The sequence below is a fragment of the Bison bison genome, unplaced genomic scaffold, assembly GCF_000754665.1.
Source record: "Bison bison bison isolate TAMUID 2011002044 unplaced genomic scaffold, Bison_UMD1.0 scf7180017864112, whole genome shotgun sequence".
Taxonomy (NCBI): domain Eukaryota; kingdom Metazoa; phylum Chordata; class Mammalia; order Artiodactyla; family Bovidae; genus Bison; species Bison bison.
Window position 1 is genome coordinate 170,544 of NW_011494684.1, and position 19,697 is coordinate 190,240.

General features: G+C 46.1%; 1 protein-coding gene across 1 annotated transcript in view; it reads right to left on the reverse strand.

Annotated features, from left to right (window-relative positions):
* The window catches only part of DNHD1 (dynein heavy chain domain 1), a 62,836-nt gene that overhangs the window by 4,067 nt on the left and 39,072 nt on the right, over positions 1-19,697 (reverse strand). Inside the window, 15 exon segments of the mRNA XM_010839148.1 lie at positions 2-627; positions 749-927; positions 1,105-1,257; positions 1,456-1,728; positions 6,423-6,894; positions 7,110-7,541; positions 7,673-7,855; positions 8,099-8,248; positions 12,246-12,348; positions 12,425-12,629; positions 12,829-13,037; positions 13,305-14,901; positions 18,764-19,052; positions 19,294-19,486; positions 19,660-19,697. The exon segment at positions 19,660-19,697 is cut by the window's right edge and continues 15 nt beyond it. Coding sequence (XP_010837450.1) covers positions 2-627; positions 749-927; positions 1,105-1,257; positions 1,456-1,728; positions 6,423-6,894; positions 7,110-7,541; positions 7,673-7,855; positions 8,099-8,248; positions 12,246-12,348; positions 12,425-12,629; positions 12,829-13,037; positions 13,305-14,901; positions 18,764-19,052; positions 19,294-19,486; positions 19,660-19,697 — 5,102 coding nt within the window.

A 19,697-nucleotide genomic window follows, 5' to 3' on the forward strand; every position in this document is an offset into this window, starting at 1 on the left:
GGATGCACACAGCCCAGCGAATGGGGGCAGCACCTCTAACATCTCACATTCGTGCCAGGTTCTCAGCCCTAGCCAGGCCGGTCGAGCCACACGTGGGACTGGTTTTTCACAGCCTGTGCTGGGAGAGACTGCCAGTCCAGGCCAGAGGGCCAGCCTCTCCAGCTCCGGCGCCTTCCTTGCCACTCGCAACAGAGCCAAAGCACCCAAGACACCCACCAAGGGTACTCGGGTCAGGCCCAGTGTAGCCACGGTTGTACCTAGTAGCTGGTGGGTCAGCTGTCTCTTCAGCTGCAGCAGACGGCAGGTTACTTCCTCCCGCTGGTGAATCTCACCCTTTATGCTGTTCAGAGCCCGTTTGGTGGCAGCCAGACAATCCTCTGGACTCAAATGGAAAAGTGGTAGTAAGTTCTGCAGTGAGCTAAGAGCCTTTATGATGGTCATGCCATGCCAGACCACACGCCGATAGGGTGCCCACAGTGCCACCTCCTTCAGCTTCAGCTCTTCTAGGTCCTCTAAATGGGCATGCAGCTGACACAGCTCCGCCTGGGCCCTCACCACGTCTCGCAGGAACTTGGCTGGTTTCTGACGCCGTGGGCCCTGGAGCAGTAGCATCGTCAGCAGCCGCTCCTACAAACAGTTACTTATTGCATGGACCTGGTCCTTCTCCACGTAGATCCCCACTCAGTGACATTCATCTCCACCCCCATACTGGGCCCCATCCCAACCCACAGACTGAATCTCCAAGCACCTCAACAGCCCCTGCAGCTTCCCAGGAGTCCAGGAATCTGACGGTCAGGTCCCACCAGTGGGTCTCAAGCTCAGGACGCTCCGTGCATAAGATTTCCCGCAGCATCCGTTCTTCTAGGATTTCTGTATTCACACCCAGGTCCAGCACATTCAGCCCCTTCAGCAATTCACAGCCTAGCACTTGGAGTCACACAGGAGAAATGCTTAACCCCTTCCCTTTGGCAGAGCCAGGGGTGAGGGGCCCAGAGAGTATGGCTACCAGCTATGGTCCTGAGCCTGCTTTAGGTCAGACTGAGTGAAGCTCGGGCCCTGGTATGTCCACAAAGGTGTGCTGGCAACTCACCCACTGGGCCTCACCTTTTTCCAAGGCATTGAGGGGGACAGTAGTACTCAGATAGAGGCAGAAGCCAGGCTGCACCTGGGGTGGGCTTAGCTGTTCCCGCTGAAGTAGCCATTGCAGTTCTGGGCAGTCTAGGCCCAGCTCCATGTTGGTCAGTAGCACGGGCAGGCCTGCGCAGGGGAGACAAGGACACCTTACCCACCATGTCAGCACCTGGGTGCTCCCATGCACTAAATCTGGCTCCAACCCAGGGTTCTTCCAGAGGATTAGTGCCTGGGGTGGAGGTTAGACTGGGGGTTGAGAGGCCTGTGGGGCCACTCGGTAGGGCAGGACACAGGAGACCTTGGGCGGAGGGCTTGCATTCTCACCATGGGCAGCTGCCTCCTGGAGCCGAGGCCCCAACTCTGGGCTGGCGCCTGAGAAGACTTGGAGGTCGGGAGCGGGTGAGGACTGAGTTTCCTCCTCATCCTGCTGTTCTTTCTCCTCTTGCTCCTGTTGCCCTTCCTTTTCCTCCTTTGTCTCCTTGATTCTCCTTTCTTCTGCCTTCTGCTCCTTTGTTTTATCACACTCATCACTATCATCATCTTCATCTTCCATGTTCTCCTCTTTAGACTCTTTTTTATTTCTCTTACAGCCCTTCCCTGTGGCAGGAAGATGAAGAGGTGTTCTTCTCAGGGAGGGAATCAGGCTCCTGGGGAGCTTTATTCACCCAAGGACTCCAGCTCATGAAGGAAGGTCTGGTCTGCAGGAAGACACCTTAGGAAAGTCACTTAAGCTCTCTAAGACTCAATTTCCTCATCTGCAAAATGGGTTGATATGAGTGCATTACTAACACCACATAGGGTTCCTGTGAAGATGACGTGAAACACTGCACAGAAAGCACTCCGCTGGCGCCTGGCAAGCACTCAGTAGAGGGCAGCTCTCAGTAACTATAAAATTCCAGGGAGGGGTTCTAGTCACCCCTGAAACTAGCTCCATTTCTGCCTTTCTGTAGGTTGGCTCGAAGAGTCAGTGCATTTCCCTTTTTGCCTGAGCTAATTCTGTCACTAACAACTATACGAGTCACCACTAGCATAGAGATCAGTGCCTGGAAGTATCAATTTGTAAAAGAAAGTCCATAAACTGTGGCCTTGGCCACCACATGGGCAGTGCTACCACATGGGCCACCACATGGACATGGGTGGTTGTAACCAACAGCTATCTGCAGTCCCCTTCTCTTTTGCCTCCTCTACTGCAGGAGCTGGAAAAGATGAATAGTGTTTTGTTTTGTTTTATGTTGGGAAATTTAAGAATAAGTTTTTTAAAAAATTAAGTGTTTAAGAAATCGGCAAGTAGAGGTTGCCAGACCCACAATGTTTGTTTCCTATTGCTTAACAAATTACCACAAACTAAACAGCTAAAAACGACACACATTTATTATCTCTCAGTTTAGTAGGTTAGAAACCTGACCAGACGCTCTGCTCAGAGTTATACTGGGCTAAAATTGAGACTAAAATCATGGGTTGCACTGCTCAACTGGGACTTGTGTGTTCTTCCAGGCTTACCATTTTATGGGTTTTGTTTGTTGTTTTATTGAAGTACAGTTGGTTTATAGTGCTGTTAGTTTCAGGTATACAGCAAAATGATTCAGATATCTATAGGTGTATTTTTTTTCGGATTTTATCCTTTATAGGTTATTACAAGATATTGAATATAGTTCCCTGTGCTATAAGTAGGTCCTTGTTTTTTATCTATTGTATCGATAGTAGTATACAATAATATCTGTTAATTCCAACTCCTAATTTATCCTCCCCCTCCTTTCCCTTTAGTAACCATAACTTTATTTTCTGTAAATATGCCTGTTTTGTAAATAAATTCATTTGTATCATTTTTTTTTTAGATTCCACATATAAGTGATATATGCTATTTGTGCATCTGGCTATCCAGATTTCTGGAAGATCTTTTATTTTTCTGATGAAAGGGACAGATATTGGCTAGGAGCACCTCTGACATGATGCTTGGAGGGATAGTAGCATTTGATAGCAAATATGGTGGCTTTAAAACAATAGAAATTTATTCTCTTAGTGGCCTTGAGACCAGAAATCCAAAATCAAGGTGTTGGCAAGACTGCACTCCTTCTGAAGGCTTTAAGGAAGATTTCTTTCTTGCCTCTTCCAGCTTCTGGTGGTTCTAGGAGTTCCTTGGCTCGTGGCTACATAACTCCAGTCTTTCCCTTCACATGGCCTTCCTCTGTGCACCTATGCCTTATCTTCTATCTCTTATAAGAACACTTATCATTGGATTTAGGCCAACCCTGGAAATCTAGGATGGTCTCATTGCAAACCCTTAACTTAATTATATCTACAAAGACTCCTTTTCCAAAAAAAGATCACATTCATAGGTTCTGGAGGTTAGGATGAGGATATATCTTTTGGGTGGACACCATCCAACCTACTACAATGTGATAAATGACTATACCAAGGGTCATAGGTCAGAAAGCTAGAAGATTCTGGGTGCTTGGAGGCAACACTGAAGCCCTATACCTGCTTATCCCGGTCCTTTTTATAGGTTAAAAAGGACTTATCCAATAAAATAAGTCCATTTGTTTAAGCCATGGTGAGTGGGACTTTTGTTACAGGCAGTAAGCAGCAGTGAGGATTTTTCTTTTCCTTACTGGTAAGGTATCTAAGCTATGTGTAGCTAAAAAGCTGGCTTATCTCATGGGACTTGGCCCCTGTGCTCACTGAACTTTAGTGGACTTAGTAGAAGATGCTGGAGCAAGCTGGCTACACTTCTTAGTGAAACAATCTCCAGAAAGAACTTTAAGGGAATTCCTTTCTTCTCATATCAAGCAGTGTTAGATCACACATGATCAGATACTCATGAGCCTTGCTGACTTCTAAAAAATGATTCTGTACATCATATCACATGGAATAGGAACTCACGGGCTATTGGAAAATCAGGGATGCCTCCAGGTTCATCGCAAGCACTTTTCTCCCTGCATTCCCTGCCTGAGTAGTCTCTCTCCCCATTTTGATCCACATACTTCCAAGTAGGGGCTGCATTCCATGGCTAGTCAGCCTAAGCTCCCCCCTAATACTGTTTTCTTACTACAGCCCTGAGTTAAGGGCCAAGGTTTAGATGGATGACAGTTACACTAAGGCTTAGTGGAATTGGTGGAGTCCCCAGAACCAATGTTAAGAGACAGAAGCCAGAAGTTGGGGCTTAAATTCAACAACGAGAATATATCAAGAGTTCTGGCATCAGTTTAATAGGATCTTTACAAATGAAATCTGGAGGGGAAAAGATGAGAGATTTTAGGGGATTAACCAGAAACTCCCCCCTCTGGTAATAAGTGTTTGCTTAACTTTACAGCACATTCTAAGCCCCCATACCCATTCCAATAGGAAATGGACATTTACGGTATAACGGCTACCAACAGGGTACTCTTGCCTGACCTTCCTCTCACAGATACTTCTGGGGGACAATGGGCAAGGAAAATTATACTATTTATCAGAACTCAGGGCAGCTGAACTGGCTGTCCAGGAACTGACTCCAATGAATTCAATTAGCCAGTGAAATGATGCTAATCTTTTACCTTCTGTCTGGCATTGCACAGTATCTGCTAGAGACCAATATAATGTGTATTTCTTACCCTTTCCAAGTTTCTAAACAGAAGTTTATTATAGTTATCTTGATTTGATTTTGCTTCTCTTTGCTTATCAGGTGTATTCTTAAGGTGAGATTCACTTAATCTAGGATAGTTTACAGAACCACCATGAAAAGCCATATCCAGATGTGATCAAGAGATTATTCAGAGTTTCAGGACTCAGAATTGGATATAGCAGCTGGATGTTTCTTTAGGGTGTCTCTTATTAGAGAGGGGGTAAATTAATTTATAGCTACACATGTGCTAGCGGTATAGTGGATGTTTTTGCAATGGTGTATGGGCACAACAGAAAGTCATATACTGGACAGCCAAGGGATGGACTGTAGTATCGATAGCAGTAAGACACTGGTAGTAATAATGACTACTGACTCAATGGACATGAATTTGAGCCAACTCTGGGAGATAGTGAAGGACAGGGAAGTCTGGCATGCTGTAGTCCATGGGATCACCAAGAGTCGAACATGACTCAGTGGCTAAATAGCAACAAGAACAAATAATGACTAATGTTTTTGAGAACTTATTATACATTAGGCACTGTGTAAACTCTTTTTTTCATGAATTATCTTAATTCTCACAACACTTTATGAGATGGCTATAAGACCCTGATTTTATTGGCAAACAAACTTAGGCTTTCCGTTCAGTTCAGTTGTTCAAGTCGTGTCCGACTCTTTGAGACCCCATGGACTGCAACACGCCAGGCCTCCCTGTCCATCACCAACTCTCAGAGTTTACCCAAACTCATCTCCATTGAGTCGGTGATGCCATCCAACCATCTCACCCTCTGTCATCCCCTTCTCCTCCTGCATTCAATCTTTCCTAACATCAGGGGTCAGCTCTTCGCATCAGGTGGCCAAAGTATTGGAATTTCAGCTTCAACATCAGTCTTTCCAATGAACACTCAGGACTGATCTCCTTTAGGATGGACTGGTTGGATCTCCTTACAGTCCAAGGGACACTCAAGAGTCTTCTCCAACATCACAGTTCAAAAGCATCAATTCTTCGATGCTCAGCTTTCTTTACAGTCCAACTCTCACATCCATACATGACTACTGGAAAAACCATAGCCTTGACTAGATGGACCTTTGTTGGCAAAGTAATGTCTCTGCTTTTTAATATTTTTTAAACTTAGGCTTTAGAGAGATTAAATACCTTGCCTTAGGTCACACAGCTAGCAAAGTGCAAATATTTGACCCAGGTAGTCTGCTTATAGAGCCCCAGTTACAGACTACTTTATTATATACCTTCTGTTCTAGAAATCTATTATTTTTACCAGTACAACCCTCAGCCCCTTCTTCTGGGAAATAAACACTCTTCCTTCCTTCCCCTAGGAAATGCTCTTTCTGATGCTCTACTCAGATGGGTCCCTGATCTAAGCAGAAACAATGGAAATATTTCCCCAGAATTCCTGATAAATTTGAATAGGAAAACTCTGAGTCATAGTCCAAGGTTCTAATAGTGCTGAGCAGACCAGGAAGTGGAAGATTATGGTCAGCCACATAGATTCACCATCATTGCAGTATGGGCCCAAAAATATACATGTGACCTGATTTATTAATATCATATTGGCTGAAGAAATCTGGGATACCCTGGCCATGAATATTTAGTGTCTTCATTGTGAAAGGGAAGAGTGCATGTGGCTGAGAGTGTTGAGCAGCTCAGATATCAGTTTATTATCCCTGGATTTACCTGTGCCATTGGTGGGACTGGTGGCCAAGCGTCCAGCCTCTTCCAGAGGCAGCGGCTTCAGCCAGATGAGGGCTTCGTTGCCGGGGTCAAGCAGCAGGGGCCAACGGCAGCTGAAGTAGTGAGTGCAACTTCGCAAAAGCAGCGCCGCCAGGCGGGCTGACTTTGCCTGGGGCTTCTTGTCTCGGTCCCACTGGAACTGTTCAGATTCGGAGCTCAGCAAGGACACAAGGCTGAAGGGAGAGCGTATGGAGAGCAGAGGGTTCTTTGGCAACCTAGCGACAGATTTCTGCATCTGCTTCAGGGCCTGTGCCACGTCATCTGGGCCCAGCGGCTCCTGACAGCCCCTGCAGAGAGCCAGCCACTTGTCCAACAGCTCCTGGCGTCGCACTGGTGGGAAGGGACCCAGGTAGTTGATGGCAGCTGAACACAAGAGGGTATCTCCGAGCACCGTGGAGGAGTGACCCTTCAACTTCTGGTGTGGAAGGGAAGACCAGACAGTGTGTGGGCTGGAGGGGAGGGTACAGGTAGAAGGTCTGGTGGGGAGGGAGCAAGGCAGGGTGTGGGGGAAAGCGTGGCAAGGAGGGCAGAGTGGGACAGAGGGAGGCGGTGAGGGCATGGGGAGGGGCAGAGGAGTGGTCTGCAGTGCAGAAATGAGCTTTAGGGGGCAATCTAGAAGGAGCTGGTTACCTGGAGCTCCGTAGTCCAGGAATGCATAGGCGTGAGCAGGGCAGCCTCAACCGGCCACTTGCGTTGTTTGCCACACTGAGCCTGCCCCAGATTCTCGACCACAAGCTTGTGGGAAGTTTGGGCATTTTCCAGATTCTTAGACAGGGCCAAACTGTGCTCTAGAATCTCCTGGGCCTGGAACTCATACTGGCCCAGGCGGGCCTGCTCCCGAGCCAGTGTCGCCTCCACCTGCCGCAATAGCAGGCCCGTGGGCAGTCCTCGGCGCTGTGCCAGCCCATAGCACAGAACGGCCCAGAGCCAGGCTGCCAGGCTTGCTATAGGTATGCTCACTGCCCGCAAGTCTGCATCGCTCATGCCTGGAGCTTTCAGAGCCAGGTTTAACTTGATTATCTCTGCATCTGTCATCTTCTCCTTGGGGAAGAACACCAGCTCCTGGGGGAGTTTGTGTTAAGAGGGGTGGAGGAAGACACGGATGCTCTGACCTTGTCCCAACAGCCTCGCTCTGCCAAGTTGCCGCTTTATGCCTGCATTTCTCCTCCTCCGTGGAGCCCCACATTTCTTACCTGATAAAAATCCTCAGAGCATAGCAGCTGCTTGGCACTGGCCCAGCCTGTTTCACGGTGGAAGAGGTCGCACAGAGCATCAGTCACCTGGACCACAGACTCTGGTGGTGCTCGATAGCTTCTTATCTCCTCAAAGTCAGCCACCTGCAGCTGGCTCAGGGGCCCCAGAAATGCCTTGCCCATCTAAACAAGGAGAGACGTGCAGTTGCAGTGAGCTCCCAGAATGTCCTTTCTTCCTTCAAGGTATTTCCAGGAGGGACCATCTTCTCCTAGGGTCTCCAAGGGACCACACCCCAAGCCATCCTATTACCTTTGCCCCAGGAGACTCCATGACAAGCCAACCCATCCTCTCCTCTGGGCATCCTAGGAGAGGTTGTTCCCTTCCAAGAGCGGATCAGTGCAGGGCAGGTGGTGGGAAGAGCGCACCTGCTCTAGGAAAGCCTCATACTGAGCCCGCAGGGCATCCCGCTGCTTGGTCAGGTTCTCAATGAGGTTCTCCTGCTGCCGACACTCTGTCAGCTGCCGCTTGTACAGAATCTTGCTTTGGTCTAGCTGATGATTCAGTCTGCCAAGGCTCTGTGAACAGAGTTTAGGCTCTGCAGCTCCAGATCTTGGGCCAGGTGGGACTACCCCAAGGGAAGACCCCACATGGGCTTGGACTCAGCCATACTCCTGACAGTTGTATGACCAAGTTGACCATTAGGGTGACCCAGTTGAACTCCAAGTAGGCTACAGATACGTGCTGAGCTCTGAAACTGTCATTCCCCAGTCTGTGAGTTATACATCTAGTCAGGCAGCCTCACTGTGTGGGTTGGGTGCTTCTGACCTACCATACAGGCCTAGGCGATCTGAATCCAAAGCCTACGTGCTTAACCACTGGGTGACACTCTATCTTACTTGACCCGCTAGTGGCATTTGTCACAGAAGAAGCTCCTCCCTGTTGAAACATTCTCCTCTCTTGACTTTCATCAGACCATGTTCTTCTTTGGCTTCTGTGGCTGCTCTTCCTCATTCTCTTCCTCTGCTATCCCTTAAATATTTCTCAAAAAGTTTTCAGGGCCCCCTTATCTTATCATCTTTCTGTGTACCTCCCTAAACTCATGGCTCTGATTATCACTTATATTTTAACAACTCCAAATCCTTATATCTAGCCAGATTCTTCCCCAAGACCCACACCTCCATATCCATCTGCTTAATGGGAATTTCCTCTTCAGTGTCTCACAGACCCCTCAGACCCCACATATCCAGAAATGAATGTATTGGTGATGGCTCCTCAGATCTCTTACAATCCTATTCATCTCTTCATGTATTCTTTCCTCAGAGATCTGTGGCAAAATACATCCAAGTTTCCCAAGGAAGAAACCTGATGGTTACCCTGACTCCACCTCTTCTAGTCCCCCAAATCAAACCCATCTTCAAGCAAGGCCTTTCTGTTTTATCTGCAATATGTCTCTCATGTCTACTTCCATCCCCAAAACCATGACTCACACCCACGCGCTCTCACTCCTGATCTTTTGCACTGGCTTCCTAACTCCTACTCCCCCTCCTCTAATCTGCTTTTCATGCTGCAAGCCTATTTGGTTTTCTCAAAGGCAAATAGCAAATCATCATGTCTCTTAACACTCGCCGCTGTTATATTTGGTTTACAGTACCTCCGTGACCAGGAGGCTTCTGTTCATCTTTCCAACATCATTTGCTTTTCCTCTCCCAGCAGCGTGCTCTCCAGCCATTCCTGACTTTCAGTTCCTCCAACCTGGCACACACACTCTTGCCTCTGGGCCTTTGCACTTGCTGTTACTTCAGCCTGCAACATTCTTCCCACCCCTTTTCATACCAAATCTCACCTGACCTTCAGGTATCAACTTTGATGTACTTCATCCTTGTGTTTACATATTTAACGAATGCTTTTGGTGCTTACCAATGCCTCTGTGCTACACAGTGTGGTACTATGCTCTCTCTAGGAAGTTTTTTTGTTTTTTTTTTTACTTCTTTTTTATTTTTTTTAATTATGAAAAGATGATAACACATTTACCAGAAACTTGGAAAATACAGAACAATGGTACATATAGTTCTACTATATATTTCAATTATTTTTCAAGTAGATAAATTAAGATTTTTAGTTGGAGTTCAACATCAAGCTCTCAAAAATTAATAGAATAATTATACAGAGAAATATAAGGATACAGTAGTCCCGAAAAGCACTATGAACCAATTCAACACAAGACTTATACAATTTTAGGAAGTCTTTCTTGACACTTCAGAGCATCCTGGACTCACTCTGTCATAATGCATTGTTTTGTAACTACTTGCACGAGCCTATATCTTCCAGCAAACTAGGTACCATGAAGGACAAGGAGAGCGCCTGTCTTTATCAGGAGGCCATCTACCATCAGTACATGATGACATATTGGGCTTTTGCTACGTGCCAGCACTTTGAAGTACTTTACATGTAAAGGCCTCATTTAATCCTCATCCTAACCCCTCTGGATCTGAGTTTTGTCATCTGTAAAATAGAAGAAAGAATGGCCTCCTTAGGAAAGTGGAGGTGAGAATTCTATCTACCTAGATAGGAGTCGGACACGACTGAGCGACGTCACTTTCACTTTTAACTTTCATGCATTGGAGAAGGAAATGGCAATCCACTCCAGTGTTCTTGCCTGGAGAATCCCAGGGACGGGGGAGCCTGGTGGGCTGCCATCTCTGGGGTCGCACAGAGTCGGACACGACTGAAGCGACTTAGCAGCAGCAGCAGCAGATGTAAACATAAACGTCTCCTGCATTGCAGGCGGATTCTTTACCAACTGAGCCATGAGGGAAGAAGTCAGGATAGATGTAGATATGCACAAAAGTATTAATGAGTGCTCACACAAAAACTACGGAATTCAATTAAGCTTTGCTGAGCACAGTCATAAATAAATGAACCAACTGAATATGAAAGGGAAAAGAGATGGAGGGGTCCAAGATGACTCCTGGGGTTCAGCTTAAGTGACTAAGTGGAGGGCGGTGCCATTTCCTGCGGTGGGCAACTGAAACAAGTACACACGGTTATGGCTGTTAAGTGAATGCCCCTGAGACTATGAACATCTCTTTTCCAGCTTTGGGCTTCTTATGTTCTGATCCAAGGATCAGAGAATAATAGTTCCCCTAAACTATATAAAAAATCCCTGGTATTAATCATTTGGAGAAAAAGCAAGACCTGAGATAGACAACTGGAATTTGGAAATCATGGGAAAGAGGACTCCCGTTCATCAATGAACTTCTTAATTTTTTGCATCTCAATCGAGTCTTAATTTTTAATCTAAGCTAGTGATCCTCCATGGTGAATGGTACGAGGGCAACAGTACTACGAGGACTCCACAGGACACAATGAAAACCACGTATGTAGATACTATGTAAGCCATGCCCCTGGGGCTGTGCCACGCCGAAGGATAGCCCTGACCCATCAGAAGAGGAGGGTTCGGCATGGGGAGCTGGAAGACCTGAAACCCCAGGAGAAAGCAAGTCATAGTATCTGCTTGTGGACTGATCACTAGTAACTATCTCACTGTAGTTACTCCTGAACCTTCATCAAAGTTTTGTGTAAGCAGGAAAGGGGAAAAAATGCAATATCAGAATTCCTCTTATTAAAAATGAAATAAAAACCAAAAAAATGTCTATTTTAGGAAAGCATTTTTAACTAAGAGTGTTTGACTACAGAACATGTAATGATGCCACTGCTACCAATTTTAGCTAGATATGAGCGGTTTGCTTATTCAAAGAAGGAAATTGCTCTGTATAAGAAAGCAACAGGATTTAGAGTAAGGACTGGGAAAAAAATCTCTTGTTACATAAGCATTGCCTTTGGGAAGTGCTAAAGGAAAAATAGGGTGACTGAACAGCATTGGGAGCAGTGCTGTGGAGATGGGACAGGGAGAGAAAACTCTGTCACTAGGAAATGCCCTGTAGAGGAAGGTGACAGGAAAACAGGACACTGAGATCTAGTAAAGCATTTAAACCTATTTCTGGTTCTGTTCAAGAATGTAAATTGCCCCCACTGCCATCACCCATCTGCATTTCCCCACTGTACCTGACAGTCTCCATTTTTGTATACAGAGTGTATAAATTTGTATATTTGGTGTACTGTGGAAGGACATGCTGCAGGAACAAAGGGGTATGGGAAGAGAGGACAGCTACAAGAGGTGTGCCAACCAGCAGTGAGCAATAGAGAATCCAGGAGAAGAGGATTAAAGTGAGAGGGGACCATGAGGATGTAATCCTGCCCCATCCCCAATGGGAATCTCTGCAGAGCTTGGGAGCATACTGAACTTCACACAGTCAAGGTACTAGGGACAACCAGAAGCAGACACTTGGGCTTCATGCATTTAGAGGAATCAGCCTGATCTCAGATGTGCCACAGGGAAGTTTGAGCCTGAGCTCTAGAGGAGGAGGCAGCAGGGATTAGAGACAGCCCCTGGGGGAAGAGGGGCTCTCAGGAGACCAGAACTAAGGTTCAGTCTGGTTGGTTTCTGCAAAGTCATTGTTTGGGCTCCTGCTTTGACCTACGGTACATGCCTCAAACTCCTCTCCCCCTTACCTTATGGGAGCCTTTCAGCTGCTCCTCCAAGTTGAAGACCAGGGTGGTGTGGGCACTGTGCTTCTCAATCAGCATCTTCAGATTTTCCAGGGCATTCTGTATCCTGAAGACACAGTGTGCCAGTGAGTGGACCTGAGGGAGTGGAAGGAGATACAGGGGAGGGAATGGGGGTCACTCACCGCTGGGCCCTGTTCTTAATGTGCAGGGTCATCCATTGCCGCTGCAGTACGAAGGTGTCCAGGAAGTCCAGGAAGGTCTTGGGAGTGACGAGTGACAATTCAGGGCACAGGTGCCCTTGGTAGCTGGCAGCCGAAAGGTGGATGAGAGCCATGGCTTTGGCCACGCTGGGAACTGAGGCCTGGATGTCTGGGAACCTCAAGGAGTCTGCAACAGGCATGACTTTAGCCTGGACTTGTGAGCTTGTAGGGGAAGAAAGGAAAGGGACCCTCTCTCCTCGCTCAGGAAGGAGGGCAGAAAAGGTGAAGGGAGGCTCAACCAGGTTCTAGAGAGAGACTGACCCAAGTATCAGTCCTCTTTAGAACCTGGTCTAGATGAGGGGTGAGGGCAGGTAAGGAGGGCTCACCGTTATCAAGGGGTGGGCTCTCAGCGCCCTTCAGGTGATGCTGGGCCACAGCGACCAGGGAGTCTTGGTCCCAGGGTTCATAGCGGTCAGTGCAGGCGATGGCCAGTTGAAGGAGCCTCAGGAAAAGGGTGGAGGGTAGCTGTTTGCGGGCCTGGTCATCTCCGATCAGGATGAACATGTGCAGGTGACTCCGCACCTGATGGCAGAACCTGTGGGGCCGGAGCTCTGATGCCGTCCTCTCCTTCATCCCTATCTGCCCACAGGTCCCCACCCCAACCCGACCCTCAGCCCTGCTCTTCTGTGATGCCGTCCTCTCCTTCATCCCTGTCTGCCCACAGGTCCCCACCCCAACCCGACCCCTCAACCCTGCTCTTCCGTGCCCCCTCAGTAGCCCTTAAGTTTTGTGGGGGCTTTTGGCCTTTGGCCAGGGTGGAGCCAGAGCAGAGCGACCCCTGGCTTGGGGGTCTTGGCCTCACCTCTGCCACAGAATTTCCTTCTTGATGTTCTGCTTGACACTAAGGCTGTCCCTGGGGAGATGTCCTTCAATGTTTTCCAGATCTGCCTCTGTGTACAGGTCAGGAAAACTGCCTGAGGTTGCCAGGGCCAGCAGGCGATGAAAGGTAGTAAGATCCACACCCTTGGGCACCAGCAGGGCCACTGGCTGGCCTAACATGCCAGCATGCCAGCTGACCTCCCTTAGACACCGGAGAATGGCTTCCTCTGATCCACACGGCAGACGGAAGAGGCGGGTCTGACAAATGCCAGCAGCCAGAGTGATGGCAGTACGGCGCCCAGTCCCCTGAGCCCCTGCGAGCAGGAGGCCATGCTGCTGGGGCCTGGCCAACACCCGGACCAGGCGGGCCACATGCCGGGCCATCGAGTGGCACCGGGCAAGGTGGGGGTTCAGCCGCAGCTGAGCAGCTGAGGTGGCCAGCTGCTCCTCCAGGCTCATCCACTGGCGTTCCAGGTACAAGTTGGAGCTCTCAGAGTTGGACTCTAGTATCAGTTCCTGACTGAAGACCAGGTCTGAGGGCTTCTCCTGGGGCCGGAGTAGCAGCATTGGGAGCAACAAGGGTGAGACCATGTCTTCTTGGGCTGCCTTCTGACCCAAGTTCTTAGATTTATTTGGCTGGAGTTTGTAGCTGGAGGTCCTTGTGCCTTCCTCCTGGCTTATCTTCTGACTCATGTTTCCTATGGTCATCTTCCTTACTGGTGCTACGGGTGGTGCTGAATCATTGCACGGTGAGCCTGTGATGACCGGAAGGTCGTACGGGGCCTCCTCCTCCTCCGTCTCACTCCCGCTGTTGCTCAGGTCCTCCCACTGAGCCAGCTCCCCTTCAGATTCCACTTCAGGCACCTTCTCTTCCTCCTCCTCTTCCTCATAACCCTTGCCCAGGCTCTGGGGTGCTGGCCCACAGCAGAAGACATTCTGAGCTACCTCTAGGAGCAGTCTGGCACAGAAGGAGCGTTCCTTGAGGCTGTCCAGCCGGTCACAAAACGTTCTCTGTGCCTCATGCAACCAGAGGCGCATGATGTTGCGCGTGGCCATCATGATCATCAGGCGGGTGCCACGTAAGCCGGACACGCGGCGCAGGTGCTCTTGATGGTTGAGACAGTCCACAAAACCCCGGGAGCCCACCCTGATGGGCAGCAGCTGCAGGCTGCCCAGAAGCTGGCTCACAGAATGCATGGAGAAGCGGTAGTGTGGGCGGAGGGGTGAGGGCATAAAGCAGTTGCCCACTGCCTCCCAGGCCTCCAATGAGGCCCGAACCAGGGCTCTTGCTAGAACACTCTCCCGCTCCACAGAGGGGAAGCGCTCGAGCCAGGCCTGTATGCTGGGCATGTGCCTGCTCAGCAGTGTGGCCTGGGTCACACTGCCCAGGGCCAGCACTGTGAAGAGCCGAGAGAGGCGCGGGCAGAGCAGCTGCTCGCAGAAGCCTGGCACCGTGGCAGTGGCCAGGAAGTTGACTCCAGGCTGCAGCGTCTGCAGCTCCAAGGTGCTGTGGGTGTACACAGTGCCATCTATGGCCTGACGCAGAGTCTCCAACAGTGGCTGACAGCTCTTCTCTGGGTCTGGGGGCCATGAACAGAGAAAACCTGCGTGAGGCCGAACAACAGTGTCACCCTGCTCCTCCTCTCCCTGCCTCTGTGGGTCTGCACCTGGCACACGTGGGGTTCTGAAGAAGCTTATGCATCTGGGATGTTGGGACTGGGTCATGTCTGAGTACATTGTTCTCTCTCCCTAGAAGTGAGTGATTTTTTTTCCCTTCTTCCCTGAATCCTACCTCTAAGACCAATTACATATTCATAAACTGAAGGTTAGTGAACAGAAAGGTTTGGAAACCTGATCTGACCACAGTAGAGGGAAAAGTGCAGTCACTACAGTCAAAGATAATGGAGTTATATCTCATGCAGGCTTTTATAAAGTCAACTTTATTGAGAAATTATTTCTATAAAATAAAATGTACACATTGTAGATAGTTCAGTGACTTCTGACAAATGTATATGTCCGTGTAACCAGCACCCCAGTGATATTTAGGACACTTTCATCACCCCAGAAAGTTTCCTCCTGCCCCGCTGCAGTCAATCTCCTATCACACTGTCCCAGGAATTTCTATCTGATCTGACGTCTATCATTATGGATTAGCTTTGCCTATTCTAGAACTTCATACAAAGGCAATCATACAGTATGTGGTTTACCACGTCTGGCCTCGTTCACTCAGCGTGATTCTGAGATTCATCCTATTTTGCGTGTATCAGTGATTTGTTCTGTTTCCTTGCTGAGTGATATTCCGTGATGAAAATATCACAGTTTGTAGATCCACTGACACTGATGGACTTTTATGTTGTTTTGAGGTTTTGACTGTTCAGAATAATGCTGCTATGAACATACATGTGCAAGGCTATTTGAGAACATACACGTGCTTTCATTTCACTTCGGTAAATACCTGTGAGCAGAACTGCTGGGTCATATAGTAAACATACATTAAATAGGGAAGAAACTGTCACACTTTTTCTCCCCCTGTAGTTGTATCATTTGCTCCTACCAGCAAAGTGTGAGGGTTTCAGTTGCTCCACATTTCACAATTACTATCAGTCTTTCTACTTAGAATCTTTCTAGTAGGTGTGAAGTACTGTCTCACAGGTTTTACATTTGGAGTTCACTGATGCATAACCGTATCAAATACATTTTCATGTGCTATTCGTCACTCACATATTTTTCTTTTGTAAAGTGTCTACTCAAAGTTTTTTGTCCATTTTTTAAATGGAGTTTTTCTTACTGAGTTGTAAGAGCTTTTTTATATTTTCAAGGTACAAGAGCTTTGTTAGATATATGTATCTTGAATTTTTTCTATGGATTTTTTTTTTTTCGTCTTCATAAGTGTCTCTTGAAGGGCATAGGTTTTAAATTTTGGTGAAATATAGTTGTATCCTAAGAAATCATTGCTTCTAGCCAAGTTCACACAGATTTTTCTTCAATATTTTTTAAGATTTATAGTTTTAATTTTTATACTTGTCTATAATCTATTTATAATTGATTTTTGTGAATGTTGTGAGGTAAGATTCAAGATTCTTTTTTTTTTTTCCTCACACATACATACAGATGTTTCTACCCCAAGAATTATACTTTCCCCCAGTGAATTATCTTGGAGCACTTGTTGAAAATCAAATGACCATAAATGACCATATAGCAGATTCATGATTCTGTTCCATTAGGCTGTATCCATGTCCTTATACTGATATTGGTATTTATTACTTGATTACTGTAACTGTGTACAGTAAGTCTTAAAGTCACTAGTTTAAGCCCTCCAACTTTCTTATTTTTCAAAGTTGTTTTGGCCCTTCTAGGTCTTTCGCATTTCCATGTAAGTCTCAGAAACAGTGTGTCAGTTTCTAAAAAATAAAAAAAACAAAATAAACAAGACTTTCTAGTTTAGACTGGGGCTGCACTGAATCTGTAGATCAGTTTGGGAGAAGGAACACCTTAACACTGGTGACTCATCTGATCTAAGAACATGATATATTTCTACATTTACTTAATTCTCTTTTATCTCTGCAGTATTTAGCAATTTTCAGTGTGTATATTTCACTAAGTTTATTCCTAAATACTTTAAGCTTTTACATGATATTTTAAATGATACTTAAATTTTTAATTTCTGATTGTCATTAGGATGTAGAAATAATAATGATTTCAATAGATTGACTTTGTATGCTGTGAGCCTGCTAAATTCACTTATTTATTCTGATAGTTCTGTAGTTTTGTTTTTGCTTTTGGTAGATCCTTAGGACTCTCCATGTAGTAAATCATGTTATATGCTAGTAGAGATAGTACTTCTTTTCTAATTTTAAAGGCTTTTCCTTCTTTCTCTTATTGTATTGATAGCAGTCTCTGTTCACTATTAAAAAGCAGCAGTGAGCGTGGACACTCTTGCCTTGTGACTGATCTTATGGAAAAAATGTTCAATATTTCACAAGTATGTAATTAGCTATAGATTCCAATAGATGCCCTTCATCAAATTGAGAAAATTCCTTTCTATTCCTAGTTTGCTGAGAGTTACCATAAATAGTGTTGAATTTTATCAAATGCTTTTTCTTTATCTACTAGGATGATCTTATACTTTTCTCCGTTATTCTCATGTCATGCATTATACCAATTGATTTTTGAATGTTAAGTCAACTTGCATTCTTGAGATATATCCCCACTTGATGATAATGTGTTGCTAAATTTTACTTAATATCTCACGAGGATTTGTTTTGCATTTATATTTATGAAAGATCATGGCCTATAATTTATTTTCTTGAAATATCTTTCAGAACTTGGTATTAGGGTTTGGTGGCCTTATCAAATGAGTTGAAAAGTATTTACTCCATTTTCTGAAAAACTGTAGGTTTCCATTTTTTTCTTAAATATTGGATATAATTGAACTGTGTAATAACCATCCAGGACTGGGAATGTTTATTATTATGAATTCAAATTTTTAATAGATCTATAGGGCTATTCTTTTCCTATTCTTTTTCTTCTTGAGTTAGATTTTGATAAGGTGTGTTTTTCAAGGCATCTGAATTACTAAATTTATTACTATAAGTTTTTCTACAATATTCCCTTGTTATTCTTTTTAATATCTTTAAAATAAAACCTCTTTCATTCCTGATATTGATCATTTATATTTCCTATTTTATTTCTTGATTTGTGTTACTTAGGGATTCATTTATCTTTTTAAATTTTTGCTTTGCTGATATTTTCTATAGTTTGTGCTTTTTATTCTATTTCATAGATTGCTGGTCTGATCTTTATTATTTATCTCCTTCTAAGTATTTTAACTTGCTCTTCTTTTCCTAGATTCTTAAGCTGAAAATATAGATCACTAGTTTCAAATTTTTCTTATTTTCTAATTAGGCATTTAAAGGTGTAAACTCTCTGAGCACTGCTTTAACTACATTCCACAAATTTTGATATATTGTGTTTTCATTATTATTCAGTTCAAAATAGTTTCTAATTTCCCTTTGAGTTTCTTCTTTTATGCATGAGTTATCTAGAAGTGTGCTGTTTAATTTCAAAAATTGGGGAATTTCTAGTATCTTACTGGTTTTTGTTGCTAAAGGCAGAGAAAATATTCTGTAAAAGTTAATCCTTTGAAATTTGTTGAGACTGATTTTATGCATAAGGTCTATCTTGGTGGATGTTCCATGTGCACTTGAAAAAAAAGTACATTTTGCAGTCAGTGGATATAATGTTCTCTAAATGTCAATATGGTCAATACTGCAAGGGATGCAAGGGACAAGATTATTCAGTGAGCATATGTAGACTAAGAAGATATTAAGAATGGAACACTCAAGTCTGGACTGTAGATATAGGTCTGAGAGTCGATAAATACAGCTAAGGATTTTAGAGTCAAAAGAAAGGACGATGACTCGTTCCCTCCCGACTCCTCACCGGAAGCAGCCAGGTGCAGATCCTCCAGCAGGAAGAGGAGAAAACCTTTAGAATTCAGGTGCCTCGCAGTCCATGGGCCGGCTTGTGATTGCCCCTGGACCTCCCGGCTCAGCAGGAGGCGAAGGTGGGTGGTACTGACAGCGGGGTGAACGGGGCTGTTTATGTAAGGGTGCTGTGGCTCCACCAGCACTTCCACAAAGGTTGTCTTCCCTGTTGCTGCCTCTCCAGCCAGCAGCACTGGGTGTCCCTCTGACAGAAGCAGGTCCACCACGTACAAGAGCCGCTCAGTCTGCAGGACAGGAGCAGGGCTTACTGTGGCAGCTCCTGGTTAGCACAGTAATCTAGCTGAAAGTAAAGGTCTTAGGAGGCTTACATTAAAGTTGTATTTGCAGAACACTTCATGTATTCTTGTGATTTTAAAAACGTTTCAAGGAATGGAAGCAGGCAGCCCTCGGCTATGCCGAGGACATGTACAACCCAGGATATCTCTTTGAGCCCCAACCCCAGCTTCAGCCCCACTGTCCTCACACCTGGGGAGAAGGGTAGAAGGTGCCCTGAGTTCCCTTGATGCGGCTGCCCAGGTATTGGCCAGTGAAGGGGGCCAGTGTCCCATCTTCGGGGCATACATGTAGGTCAAACACCGAGTCTGAGGGTGGCAGCTCACAGTAGTTGGAGAGGCAACTAATAGAATCCCTCAGGAAGGTGTCATAGAGGGGCCAGAGCCTGCTCAAATGAACATACGGTGAGAGTGTCATATGGTTACAACAGTTCCACTACACTCAGTTTCCATACACTCACACACCCCACCCTTCTCCAACAATGGCACCAGGGTTTGGACACCCATGGGTCGTTCCATTTCCGCCCTCTCCATTTCCCCCCTCCAGCCCTGTAGATACCTGGAGGGAAGGTGGGCTCCGAAGCCCCAGATCACAGC